The following is a 14536-nucleotide window of genomic DNA, read 5'->3' as shown; positions in this document are numbered from 1 at the left end:
GCGCCGGGGCCCCCGTTGGGGTAGCCGCAGCCGAAGGAGAAAAACTCTGCGTCTGCGGAATACCCACACTTATTGGCTGCGGGGCAGAAGCCATTGTCATAGCCATGCTGCCATCTGGCCCATACTTCCTAGGCCTCCCCCTCTTCCGCTTCTGGTCGCCCGAGTTCAAATTCATCCCATGCTTAATCACGGGAGGACCGCCGGAAATTGATTGGTACGGCTGCGGGGAGCCCACAGGTCTGTACGCCCCTTCAGCGGTGTACGGCACGCGCATTTGTTGATCCAGCTGAGGCTGTGAAGACGCCGGACCCGTAGAGACGGCGGGTCCGACAGTGAAAAGGTCGCGGCTTGTCATGACAGCTGCTGCTTCCGGCACACCCGACATTTTCGCCGGGTTTCTGAAGTTACCCTGAGAGAATTCCGGGAATTACCCGAGGCCCAGAAGAAATCAGAGTGAAAACTTCGCAGATCTTCAGTAGCTGAAGAAGTAGCTCCAATTAACTGTAAGAAACCTAATTAACAACGCCATTCCTCAATGACAACCTCAAACACATGCAGGCACTCAGAAAGGCGTGATTACTCATTCTGCAGTAGTAATTCAAATTCGAATTTGAAAACCTCGCAAAACGTCCAATATTTCGCTTTGGAAAAGGAAACAAAATGAAATTCAGTAAACGCGAAGCAAATTCGAAAAGGAAAAGGTAAAGTGGAGAAGGAAGCTGTAAAAGCAAAAGCCTTTTCGCAGTAAAACCTCGAAAAATCAAGCAGAATCCAGCGATTTTTCCAAGGGATCGAGCAAAAACCCACAAAAATAGCTCGAAATTAGACCCCCGAAAAAGAAAAACAGTTTCCGGAAATTCCTAATTCTCAAGCATTTACTGTAAATAATAAATACCTAAAACTCCCCCAATAAAACAAGAAAATCAGGAAAAATCGAGAAAAATCAGAAATGACTTACCAATAAATAGACAAAATTATATTGCAGCAGCAGCGAATCAAGAAGATGAGAAAAAGTTGCAGAGAAAGGCTTTTCGTAATATTACATACAGTTAATAATTTATTTATTTATATTTACAATCGCCCGTTTCCTTTTTTTTCTTTTTCTTTTTCTATTTTTGCATCATCAAGTGTAAAAATAAGGAAGGTTAGAAACAAAAATTGCAAATTCACCTCTACTTTTTCCATAAATTGCTTTTTGCACCCCAGATTGATAGTTGTGAATTTTCCAAACCCCACAAAACAACCAAAAATATTCTTAATATTTGCCTCTATAAAATTAAGAATTGAAGTACACTCGATGCATCCACATAAATTAATTTTTTATTATATTTATTTAATTAAATAAAAATAAAATTATTATAAGATGAACGCTTGATTGAAACTGATAAGATAAATTAAATTAAATGCACATAAATAGAAAATTATTCATATAATATATTAATTACAAAGAAATTATATTTGTAAATGAAGTAAATATAGATAAGGATATTTTAATTAATTCATACTTTTCAACCTAAAGGTAGTTACTCTAATGATATATTTATTATATTTAGTTAATTAAATCAAAGAAAATAAAGATAAAAATAAGTAATATGTAGAACAAGAGATAAATGCGTTTTTGGAGAGTATAGATAGGCGTAAGTCAAATGTTTAGCACTTTGGTAGCATGGTTCGATTATAGAACTTCAAATGGTCATAACTTTTAATCTCATTGAAGTTACAAAATGATCTATCCACCTTTTCTATTATCGTGAGGGCCATCGTTCATCGCGAAATTCCATCATTTTCGACCACTGTCCAGATGAATCTCTAGAGTTTTCTATTTTTTCAGTTCACTTTAATTATTTTTCTATTTTATGTAGTTGTCTTTTGGGCATGATATTTTTTTGCATAGTAGGATATTCTTGAGTTAAATCTCGTGAGCTTTTGAGTCAGTTCAAAATTTCAGTAAGTTTCAAGCATGTATTACCTGGACTAAGATTAGGGCTCTTTTCTTTTAAATAAATGGTAACTTTGTTAAGAAATTTTTTCGGCAATAAAATTATTTTCACTTTCAATCTCGAGTTTTTCAAAAATATTGGAGGAGTGTTTTCATTTTTTTTTTTTTTTTACTTTTCAATTGCTTCTGCTCCTTAATAACTTATAAAAAATGATAAAAAATCAACAACCACATAAATATCTCTATTTTTATCTATCTATTTATCTACCAGAAATAAAGAAAAATACTTTATATTAGTTTTTTTTTTTCTGAATTTTAATTTGTTAATTGGGATAAGGTATATCTTCATCGTTACAAAGGTAATTTTGTCCGAAAAAAATATTTAACCTACAATAAATCAGTAATAAATCAATCAAGAGTAAACATCATTTTTCATTAAATTTTTATGTTAATATCAACAAATTCAGTAAATTTTGACTAACAAAGAGACTTGTTTGTTAAATGAAAGAAAACTTCAGGGACATTAAATGTAATTTTTCAAATTATAGGGAGTCCCGTATAATTACACCAAATCTCAAAAAAAGAAGAAAAGGGGGTGTAATTATCCCTTTAATTTGGATAGCATTCCGGTGAAGGGTTACCTACATTCGACACGCCAGTCAAAGTACTACTAATGCATACAAATTTTTCTCAAACAAAAATAATAGGAATACGATCCTCGAACTTTGAAAAAAAAAAATCACTATCTCCCTCGTCATTTGTTTCTTTTATTTTTTACGAGGGTTTATTCTGCATTATTATTTTTACAGTCTTGTCTACAATTTTTTTTAAAAAAAAAAAACCCTCTTGTTTACATTATTATTTGCTACTATATTCCATTCAAATTTGAAAATAGTTTGAACAGGGAACAACCAGTTCAAATATCTTATTTGTTAAAGTAATGATTTGACATTGTTGACTCAATATCATAAATTTTGGGGTAAATTCACTAATACTAAATTAGGCTAAATTACATAAACACCTCTTCTATTTTATAAAATTACAGTAACACTCTTTGAGGGTGTTAGTGTAATATTTTTCAATGAGTTTTTATATAAGTTTTGTTTTTTAATAGGAAGTGTAGTTGTAATTATAACTATAGACTCAATGGATATAGTTGTAATTTTATAAAAAAATTAGGGAATAATTGTATATTTTGAGTTAATGTTAAGGAATTAGGATATAATTTATCCTAAATTTCAAAAGCAATAGTGCACAAACACTCAAAACTTATGATACTCGGACATGGATGTATTTATATGAACATGATATGACATAGATATTTTGATACGAAAAAATACAAAAAATTTAAAATATGATACGATATTGATACGACTACAATACGTATTCTATTTGATGTATATTCACAATAAAATATGTAATATCTGACACAAAAGTAAAGATCAAAATTAACATTACAATAATATGAACATGACTAAAGTCTAAATTCTTAATTCCAACTACATGATTTAAAAAATATATGTACAATTAATTTATTATTATAAGTAATTAATAGAGCTTGAAATAAATTCGGGCATTTCTTCTGGTACGTTCTCCAAATAAAATCGATAATTGAGAAAATGACCAAAGAAAGAGAGAAAAAAATCATTTTGCGATGTCCTTATACTTGTCAGATACGCTAAATATTGTGTCTTTATTATTTTCTGGATATACAAATGCCATGCCTGACATATACCAAAGGTATCAGCGTTGTGTCGGTAGTCAATACGTGTCTGACACTATACGAAATGGTTTTTTAAAGTATTAGTGCATTATAGCTCAAAGTTGTCCCTTTTTAAACTTCATTTGAACTATACAAAATTAAAATTGATTATCAAAATTTGAAAGGTGACGTAGGCAAGCGGCTCACATTGGTTCCAAACGAGAAGCTTTAGTTGTTTATAAATTTCAATACCTATTCTACCTAACGAGGTGTGACAGAATCATGAGATCCATACAAAATTAGAGTAGATAAGACCTTGCGTAATAGGCACGAATCGAAACGTGAGCAGCATAAAAAAAAAAGAAAAGAAAAAAGAAAGAAGAAGAAGAAGGCAAAAATTCATAAAAATAAATTTTGGATATAATTTCAAATTTTGGTTTGAAATTTGTATATTAGGGCGCCCAAGAAGATATTTCACTGTCCTTTTACTTATATATACAGAACTTTCACGATTTCCCATTTTTTGCTTTAATTTCCCAATTTCCTGAAATTTCTTGAGATTCCAAGTCCTATTAAACCACTATGTTATATTTCAACGAGCATTAACGAAACAATTAATAAAATAATAATGAAAATATTAATAAAATATTTTATTATTTTATTTATATTATAGGATATAAAACATGTTACGGACATCCTAAAAAAAGGAATTGGGATAATTACACTTCTCTTGCCAGAGCTTTACTATAATTATACGTAAATTTTTTATAGTTTGGGATTATATATAGCACTATTGAGATTTGCTTCTATCTAACAAATCAGTTTCCCCGTTAGTCACAATTCACTGAATTTGCTGATATTACCAAAAAAATAAAAATAAAAAAAATTATATATTTACCCCCAATTGACTTATTACTAACTTATAGTAGGTCAAAGAAAATCTTTTTATAACCAAAATTTTCTTATATGTTTAGATGCGTTAATGCATGTGATAAGGTATATCTTCACCGTTATAAATGTAATTTAACTTGAAAAAAAATGTTTGACCTGGAATAAGTCAGTAATAGGTCAATCGATGGTAAAACATCAATATTCATTCAGTTTTTTTTGTTAATATCAACAAATTCAGTGAATTTTGAGCAGTGGAAACATTTATTTTGTTATATGAAAACAAACCTCATGAGTGCTAGATGTAATTTCCCAAACCACATAAGATCTACGTGTAACGATACTATGCGATCGCCGACAATCTAGAATTAGAAGTGTCAAATTTAATAAATTATAGAACTACATGTGTTTTAAATAAATACATGTTGGACTTCATTTGATCACTAGGCAATTACAGGACTAAATGTGTCAAATTATAAAACTTACAAGAACAAATGTGTTTTTTTCAAAAGATAAAATATCGAAATACAACATACTTATACTTGCATGACTAAAAATAAATTTTTGCTTCGCCTGTGTCTGCGATATGTAAATGAGATCAAAGAGAACTAGAAATAACACTAATAATGTCTTAGTCTGATGGTTAAATTGAGGTTTATGAATATGTTTAAGATCATGGGCTCGAGTCCCACTGGGCCACCGAACCTATGGTATTTGTCTCACTTAATATAAATTTATTGTAATGGGTATTTATCTTATATAATATGAGTTTACTGTAATGAGAGTTTATTAATCGAAACAATATATTATTTAATTTGCAGGTTGAATTTTTTATTTCAAATTCTACTGCATCTTCTATTCTAATCTGCATCTTCTATTCTAATTAATATGTACGTGCATCGTTTATAGATTTTTTTAAATAAAATAAATAACATTTATTTTTTATAGATGTGGAGTCTATAATGGTAAGAATTTTGTTGGTTGATGTTGTGTTTATTGGCAAGAGGCACATAACTTGGGAGTCACCTTACAAGAAGTAATTTTTATTCCTTTACACATATTATTAATCTTTCTACTTCTTCCATCCAATTTTTATATAATGAAGCCAATCATAAACTTGAAATAGTAAATCATTTTATTAAATAATTGTCAATAATAGACCATAAATTCTAAATTTTGTGTCATTTTAATTTTAATTTATGAGTTTATATATTGTACCTATATTGAATTATATACGACTTAATTATTTATGAGTATTTAGGAATATATTTTTGTACTTATGATAATGCTAAATGAGGAGCAAAATTAAAAATTTATATAATATTTCTTTGATAACATCAGTATTTTTCATTCAAACAATAACAGAAGGGGGCCGGGTGTAAATGAAGAATTTTCAAGAGGGGCGTAATTTTAATTTCATTTTTTTTGAGAAAAAGTATAATTTCATATGTTTGGAGGGGGTCTAAGTGTAATTAACTCTTTATTCTATTTATCTCCCGACTTTTGTGTACCCTTCACTTGTTCAAAAAGCATCTATATAATATGCAGGTTAAATTAGAACGGGTTCTTTTGAAATATCACATAATTACAAATACTCGTTTGTTCTTTAAAAAAATACAAAAATACCCTCCAAGAATTACGATCATCTAATAATACCTCTTCGTGACAACCATTATAGAGGGGTATTTGTTGGATGGTCGTTAATCCCTAAAGGTTATTTATAATTTTTTAAATAATAAAGGAATATTTGTAAATAAGGCAAATATTAAAAAATCCCTTGTAAATTTACCTTTCTAATATCTATTTTCATGCCATCATCCCTAATAAAAAAATCATGTAAAAGCATTCAGTTTCTTGATTTTTGCTTACTATTATCTAAGAGTCTTATTAATTAACGAGTTCACTATAAATAACTTTAAAATGATTCGAATAGCAATGTATTTTTTATAGCATAAAGCAGATAAGTGTTAATTGATAAATTTAAAATTAATTTTTTTATATAATGTCCTACTCTTGGATGATATTAAATAATTGGGATAATTATATTTTCTTCCCCTGAAGATTTGTGTAATAATACACAGATCACCTGTAGTTTAGGAAATTACATTTAACATTCATGAGGTTTGCTTATGTCTAACAAATAAGTCCCTCAATCAGTCAAAATTCACTAAATTTGTAGACATTAACAAAAAATAAAGATATATATATCTATTCCTCGTGCCTTATAGCATATCAAATAAATCTTTTTAAGATTAAATTATCCACATACCTGTTCACGCATTAATGTATATCAGGAGATACATCTTTATTGTTATGAGAGTAGTTTAGTCGGAAAAAAAATTTTGACATGCAATAAATCAGTTTTAAGTCAATTAAGGATAATAATTAAATTTTTTTTCACCTTTTCTTTTTAGTATAAGCAAATTAATGATATTTTATTAATAGAGAGATTTATTTGTTAGACGTAAGCAAACCTCATGAGTGCTAGATATAATTTTTCGAATTATATGAATTTTCATGTAATTACACCAAATTTTTAGAGAAAGAGAGTGTATTATCCCTAAATAATTTAAAGAAAAATATTACAATTTCCTAATTAAAAGAGGAGGGAAAGGGACACCTTCTCCTTTCACTATTTCTTTAGCACATTAAACCAACTGAAAAAGAAAATAATAAATTACAATCAACTCGAAATTTGATATAATTATAATTTTTTATTCATTATTTTTGAAATTGTTAACTTTGCAATTGTGTGTTGTATTTTTTTTTTTTTTGAAAAATTATAAATATATCGGACAAATTAGATGGAAATTTAAAAGATTTTATAAAAAAAATTGTCTACACAGTCATGGAAAAATTTTGTAAAATTTAAAAAAATAAGTAAAATTATATCATCTACAACAGTTTTAGTTACTTCATCAAAAAATATGGATGAAAACATCTTTGTAATTTACCAATGAAAAAATATGAGAAAATAATAATGAGGACCAAAATGAGATAACGATTAAGTTATGGGGTAAATGTGTAATATGAAAGAAAAACATTCCAAAAAGGCCTAAAAGATTATTACAAAAATCTAATTTACATCCCAACCTCGCCAACAGCACAAGCAATGGCCATTATTTCTTTGAATTCTCACTCCCTTCTTTCTCACCTCTCATTCTCTCTCTCTCCCTCTCCTCAGCAACGAGGTCTGTTCTACACTTCCACTCCTTCCCTTTTCGCTGTTCTCCCTCAAATTACGTTTCTCACTCATCAGTTTTTGTTGGGTTTTTGTCTGAAGGCCTATGGAGGAACAAGAATTCCAGCATTATCTGCTGCAAGAACAATGAGGCCGATCAGCAGAAGCCACGGCAATGATTCTTGAATTTGGGCTTTCTTGTAATGTATTTTGGTGAATAAAGAAATTTAATCTTCGTTTCTTGATTGCGAGCAGTGTTAGTGCTGGAGAAGAATGTGGGATGGGAAGGAGAGAGCTGGTGTTTCAGGCAGTTTCTACTGCATTTGCCTTTCCTGCTGTTAATTCAGTTGCTTTGGCTGCTGAGAATGGTAGCTGTTTTTCTTGATTTTTATACCTTTTTAAGGAGAAGGATTGATGTTACTTTCGATGTTTGTGCATTTTGATTTGCTGGTAATGTGATCATAATCTTGAAAGTGCAGATTTATCGGGGGATTTTCGTGTTTATACTGATGAAATGAACAAGTTCAAGATCACCATTCCTCAGGGTGAGTGTTTATCTTTGCGAATTCTCTTCACCTTTAAGAAGAATTAAGAGTGCATAGGGGCCTGACTTTTGGCTACAAGCAATTCAGAAGTTTTAAGATATACGAATGGAAAGCCCATGTAGCACTGGTTGGAAAAACTTCAGAATGGACTCACACTGACCAAATTTTGGCCTTAATGATTGTTATTTTTAAAATGTGAGTTTTAGTTAGTTACTAGCTGCTCCTTAAGAGGGAAGAACGGAAGGTTTTCGATCTTTTGATCATTAGATCTCTGGTGACCTTCTGGATTGTTGAACTAAAGGCAGTTCTTTCTCCTAATTTCAGTAGCCAATACTTTTCTGATTCCATAATGGAAAGAATTTGCTTGAGTTTCTTAGTTTGCTAATAAGGAGATGTATGATATGCAGATTGGCAGGTAGGAACGGGAGAAGGCGATGGAGTAAGGGCGCTGATTGCATTTTATCCTCCAGATGCTTCCAGTTCAAATGGTATAAAACGAGATTGTAGTTGAACCTTTGCTTGAACTGTATTCTGATCTTATCTCAACTTGCTTCTATTGCTTGCTCCAGTGAGCATAGCAATCACAGCCCTTGGTGCTGATTTCACAAGATTGGAGTCTTTTGGCAAAGTTGATGCATTTGCAGAGAATCTAGTAGGTTTTATTCGTTTCTAGCTTCTACATGTGGATATGACTTGGAAGGTTGGTGGACTAGAAAAATTGGTCTTTTAAATACTAACCCTGACTTGGCAGGTTGGTGGACTAGACAGAAGTTGGCAAAGGCCGCCTGGTGTTGCAGCAAAACTCATAGATAGCAAAGCCGCTAATGGTAACGAAAAGCTCTGTTTCTCACATAGTAATATGATCATGTCTTTTACAACAGTTATTGGAATCATCTTTAACACAATGATCTTGCTTCCAAAAATCTTATTTGCTCATACCTGGATTGATGCCTGTCAATTTTTTTGGTTAGAAGGAAGAAGATAATGCTAAGCTCTCACATAGTGGCATACTTAGCCAATTATAATACTGCAAGATACTTCTGTTTTGAGGTTTCCTTTATTCGATTGTTGACAAGCCAACATATAACTTATAGGATTCTTTTACCTTCTTCAAAAGACATTAAATATTGACTTTATTCATTGTCCAGGGTTGTATTATATAGAGTACACATTAAAAAATCCTGGGGAGAGTCGCAGGCATTTGTTTTCAGTGCTTGGTATAGCAAATAACGGTACATACAACAGATTATATACTCTCACTGGGCAGGTCAGCCTCACTAAAACCATATCCTAGACTCTTTTATAGTAGTCTGTCTTTTCCCTATGGTGGTATCCAATGGCTATATCGATCATCTCCATCTTTACACTGGATTAATTAAGTTCGTTTTTCTATTAACTTTTTATGTGCTGTAGTTTGTCGATGAAGAGGAAGAGAAATTTGGTTCCAAGGTTCAGAAAGTAAGCCAAATGACATGTATATCATATTTACGTTATTGGTGGATGTGATGAGAAACTATTCCAGAAATGTTGACTAAAATTTTCTTATGGATCACAAGAAACAAATAAAGTTTTCGGTGCCTCAGTAGTCCCTTCTCTTGCGAAATTATTAGTTATGTTCCATAACTCACTTGTGACCTCTTTGTTTTTAACACTCTATTCCTGTTTATGTTAAGATTACATCTTATTGTGGAACCAAAAAGTACTACTGTCCATACTCAGAAATTTCTTCGCATAATGTTTCAATTCTAGTTCGTGCTTTTGAAGATTCAACTATCAATGTTTATCTGTAAAATCTATATTGAGCTCTTACTCCACCTCTGTCATTAACAAACATGATCCTGCTTCTCTTTGCTCAGTCTGTTACATGTGACAAAGAAGCAATTCCCATTGCATTTCTGACTTTTGGCATTTCCTGCAGGCTGTTTCATCGTTCAGATTAATTTAATGATTCATTCAGGGTGGTAGATGTTATTTTTGAAAAGTTCAGATTCAATGTCAGACTTACGGCATTCTCTTAGGTGAGCATCCGTTGCAATGATGCAAACATTACACCAGAGAATGTAGTTTGTGTAAGTAAAGAAAACTTGATGTTGATAGCTTGTTTAGACACTATTACCATGGCATATCACAGTCATTGGACTTTTCTAGAGTAATCCAGATGGAATATTATTGCTGAGATGATTGTCCCATTGCACCATGGCATTGCAATCATCATCTCAGGGAGTTTCTCCACAACTATTGCCATCCATGTCGGTCTAAATGCACCTTTTTCTTTCTGTTATTTGTTCAATACAACTGAATGCCTGGCTTGACAAGCAAAGGAATGTCATGAATTGAAATTGCAGAGGCCAAATACTGTTCAAAGAGCAACATGCTGCCAAAGTTTATACTGCAGTCTTTCTATTTGTTAAAGCTGATATATTCATTCTTTTCTTTTCTGTCTTTTGCAGGCTGATGCTGTAACATGGAGGCGGAGCAAAGGGTCCACCTCGGAAGGTGATTTTCACAATGACAAACGAACTATTGTAGTTTTGTAAATCATGTGAGATTCAACTCTGTACACTTGAGTTGTCCATTGGCAGCTGTCTTAGGAATTGTTTGAGAATTAGCTTAATCTTTAGCTATTTATGTTATGATTATTTGATCCCACTGCATGGGAAACCGAACAGGACTAATGCAATGGTGAGGTCTTGGATTTTAGCAAGGGGAAAAAAGAAGTATAAGTTCAATTAATAATCTCAACCATTTTAAACTCATTAATATACAAGATGTTCATCGTTATTTCACTTCCTGCTCCACAACTTAGAAAGCACGTCGAATTTGATGTTTGATACCAACAAGAGCTTGAAAAGGGGAAATGAATGCAAAGAGGCTCTTTATCTCTCGAATCACTTCATAATCAGTTAGAACATATTTGTTACATTGGAGGTTCTTCTTCATTTGTCTTCTCTTTTAGAAGCAATTGCATCACATAAAGAAGACATGGGATACAAATGGCGATTGGTGCTAGTTTTGTGTCACATTGACTGCACACCCTCCTATCTAGATGCGCCAATCAGAAGCCTTCTATCTAGACGCTACAATCAGAATATACATCAATCAAATACCTAGTCCAAGGACAACAATTCAGCTCAAGGGTCCCTCCTAATCCGCAATATTTAATTTTATCCAATACAAAGGAGTTACATAACAGAAGGTTTGAAGAGATCACAAAGTGGAGAGTAGCACATCAAGATATCATTCGCTTTTGACAGCCTCGCCTATGTTCTCACCCATTTTCGGTGCAGCAGTTTTATTGAACAGAAGAGTTAGTTGATCAGCAAAAAGCCGGTTCTGCAGCTGTTGAAAGTGTTGCCTTTTCCTCTCCATTTGCAACTCAAAATCCTCAAAGTGATTAATCTTGTCTTCAATCTCCTTTGTCTGCAAAAGATGGTTATCACAACAACAGGAGCTGATCAGGAGAATCTTTAACGAACAGCATAAAACTAGAACAATCTCCGTGCTCAACCTGAGTGGCAATCCCAGATATCGCTTTCTCCAGCTCCTCTTCTTCCTTCTCAAGCTGCAATTTTGCTTCAGTAAGAGCTTCTTCTATCATATTCCGGTTATTACCATTTGATGCATTACCAGATTCTGCATTGAAGAATATGACAAGGTTGGAAGTTAGGCGACAGCCAAATCTTATCTCTTTATTGATACACTAATACAGGGTCCCTCACTAGCGTTATTTACTCACACCAACTCAAATGTGTATCATTGTTGCTTCAGGAAGTATACAGAAGTTGCAAGGGAGAGGAGAAAGAGGTAACGTGTTCTCCCTGCATCACCTCTGCAAATTTCAGTACCCAGTTTCCTCTTTGGTATCATTGGTTTTGATGACTTCCAGCAATAATCAGAATGCATATGGCCAGTAGCTAACTATATGATAACAATAATTATAACTGAGTCACTTTGCAGATTGACTTTAGCTATGCACCTGATGCTACATTACAGATTGTAACTCTAGCGATCACCAAGACCTATTGTATTCTTTTTTCCTGCCACTACTTCATCCAAAATTAGTCATTACACAGAGCTCAAATTGGTGGACAACAGTTCAATCATTTTTCAGCAGTTTCCCTCTCTAAACACTGGAATTGTTGAGATGAACTATAAAACACCCGAGGAACTTAATTTACCCAAAAACTCCTCGAGTGGCATTTGCTACAATATTATCCTCATTCATTTTCATGAAAGTACACTTTTTGCTTATAAAATGGGGCAAAATGCTCCTCTGTACGATTATTAGTTCCACAAACACACCAGTTTCTGTAGACTTGCCCATTAACAAAGTTTAGCTTTGTTCTGGATGCACTAACTAAAGCATTTGAGGGGCGCTACAGTCTGTTCATCAAATCAGTTTTACTACTTGCAAGGTTACCACAAGAAAAATAAAATGATATGTTTGAACATGAGCAAGTTGATTAAAGACAAGGAAAAGATCATAGCATAGACCCTCTACTATTTTCAACTCTTTCAACAGTTTGGTCACATTTACGTTTTTTTCTTAATTTTATGTTTTTCGCAAGGAAGTGTAAGCATGTAAATCTTCATCATGAGTGGGGAAAAAATGTTTCCACAAGCAATAAAACTAACTGAAACCACATGATGTAAATTCATCTGAAATTGATCATTAACCATCAAAGATAAGCATCAGTGATACGAATCTATTAACCACAAATAAATGATAGTTAATACCTTGCTGTTTCCCATCACCGAGATCAGACAAAGCCGCTACTGCTGCACGTGCTGCCACTTCTGCAACATCTACTCCAACCAATGTGGAAAGGAAAGCAGCCTGAAGAAAAAATTAATTAAAAGAAACCCATATGCAGAATAACTAAAATCTATTAAATACTAGCAGAAATGTAAACCACCCAAAGGTGTAGAAGCCCCCCTCAGTGTTCAGTTGAATAGCATTTCATTTGCAAGGAAAAAGATATGCTATAACATTCTCCACATACCTATACCAGTAAATGCATATTCAACCACAGATATAAGAAAGATAATAGCAACTTCCCCTAAATCCTATACAGAACAAGAGCTAATTTTGCTTTTAAATTGCCAGGAAATCATACGATCTATAGGCTATCATCTCATGGAGATTTTGAGAAATCTCACTTGTAGCGATGGAATGTGACCTTAATGCTACTTTTCATATTCTAATCCCACAGTAAAACAATCCTATGTGTTATTCTTATTACCCAAAAAGATGAAGTTATTACCTGCGCCATTATTGGGTTACTTGCATCTGCAAGTGGTGAGAGGCGCATCCTTTTGTTTGGTAGTGCTACATTTTGTAAGCCTAACTCCGTATCCGGCTCTGCAGATTCTGGAGGACCATCAAACTGTTCGCCGAATGGAAGCTTTATAAACCGAGCTACACATTCTTTCACAGTTCTCCCACCAACATGCTCTGCAACTTTCTTCCAATCATCACCATAATGCATGATAGCTTCTAGAAGTTGCAATGTCTCTTTATCACTCCAATCTGTCTTCGCCTCTTCACTGATCTCAACCCGTTTAAAATCTGAAGAACTCAGACCCACCCGATAATTACCCCGCACATAGCACCTTGCACAAAGTGTCATATCATGCTGCATGGATATTAAAAACAGCAATTTGGATACCAATGTTTCACCATAAAATCAAGTTCTAAAATGAGATGAAGTGATTTATTCACCAAATAAAGAAAAACACTTTAAAGTGATTTAGAGAAGCATCAACAAAAACACACTCTATGCAGCCAATGCCTGGGAACACAATTTGATAATATGCAATAGTAACAGCTAAAAGCATTCCCTGAATGGAAAATATAAACAAATATATGGCAGACGCATAACGTGGAATCTAGGATGAATCATGCGTGACTAACAGAACCTAAATTTCGTAGATTTAAAACCTATCAATGGCGCAAGAATTAGGAGCAAGCACCTTATCAGAGGCAAAGCAAGCAATGGTGCAAGCAGCCTTGCAACCACTGCAGATCCTCTTTTTCTGCACAGCAACATCAGCTCCGGCGCCACCAGCGGCGACGTCGCCGCCATGTGCTGCGGCAGCGGCAGCAGCGGCGGACTTGGTCTCTTTATCCTCCCATTTCAGCTGGGGTTTCGTAGTAGAACCGGCATAATTAATCAACCCCCAAGCCTCTAGGAAATCGAAAACCCTCCGAACGGACCCCACGTCACCAACGATTGTCTTCCGCACCTCGGTGAAGGTGATTTTCCGATTAGGGTTCTCCC

General features: G+C 33.5%; 2 protein-coding genes and 1 pseudogene across 2 annotated transcripts in view; 1 reads left to right on the top strand and 2 right to left on the bottom strand.

Moving 5' to 3' along the window:
* Positions 1-1013, bottom strand: part of LOC105159021 — a 4652-nt pseudogene extending 3639 nt beyond the window's left edge.
* LOC105158863 (psbP domain-containing protein 3, chloroplastic) lies at positions 7623-10955 on the top strand. The gene is made up of 11 exons (XM_020692816.1): positions 7623-7720; positions 7813-7882; positions 7966-8078; positions 8190-8255; positions 8663-8743; positions 8825-8907; positions 9007-9082; positions 9404-9522; positions 9669-9713; positions 10174-10273; positions 10706-10955. Exons 1-10 carry the CDS (start codon positions 7642-7644, stop codon positions 10198-10200), a joined length of 759 nt encoding a protein of 252 aa, XP_020548475.1. The 5' UTR covers positions 7623-7641; the 3' UTR covers positions 10201-10273; positions 10706-10955.
* LOC105159020 (SWI/SNF complex subunit SWI3B) overlaps positions 11157-14536 on the bottom strand; it is a gene marked incomplete in the record, with an annotated part of 4046 nt that continues 666 nt past the window's right edge. Inside the window, 5 exon segments of the mRNA XM_011075950.2 lie at positions 11157-11675; positions 11764-11888; positions 12993-13092; positions 13520-13891; positions 14229-14536. Of these exon segments, the coding sequence (XP_011074252.1) occupies positions 11493-11675; positions 11764-11888; positions 12993-13092; positions 13520-13891; positions 14229-14536 (1088 nt within the window).

Source organism: Sesamum indicum, linkage group LG3, assembly GCF_000512975.1.
Source record: "Sesamum indicum cultivar Zhongzhi No. 13 linkage group LG3, S_indicum_v1.0, whole genome shotgun sequence".
Taxonomy (NCBI): Eukaryota; Viridiplantae; Streptophyta; class Magnoliopsida; order Lamiales; family Pedaliaceae; genus Sesamum; species Sesamum indicum.
Note: the sequence above shows the minus strand (reverse complement) of the source record. Positions and strands in the feature narration are given on the sequence as shown.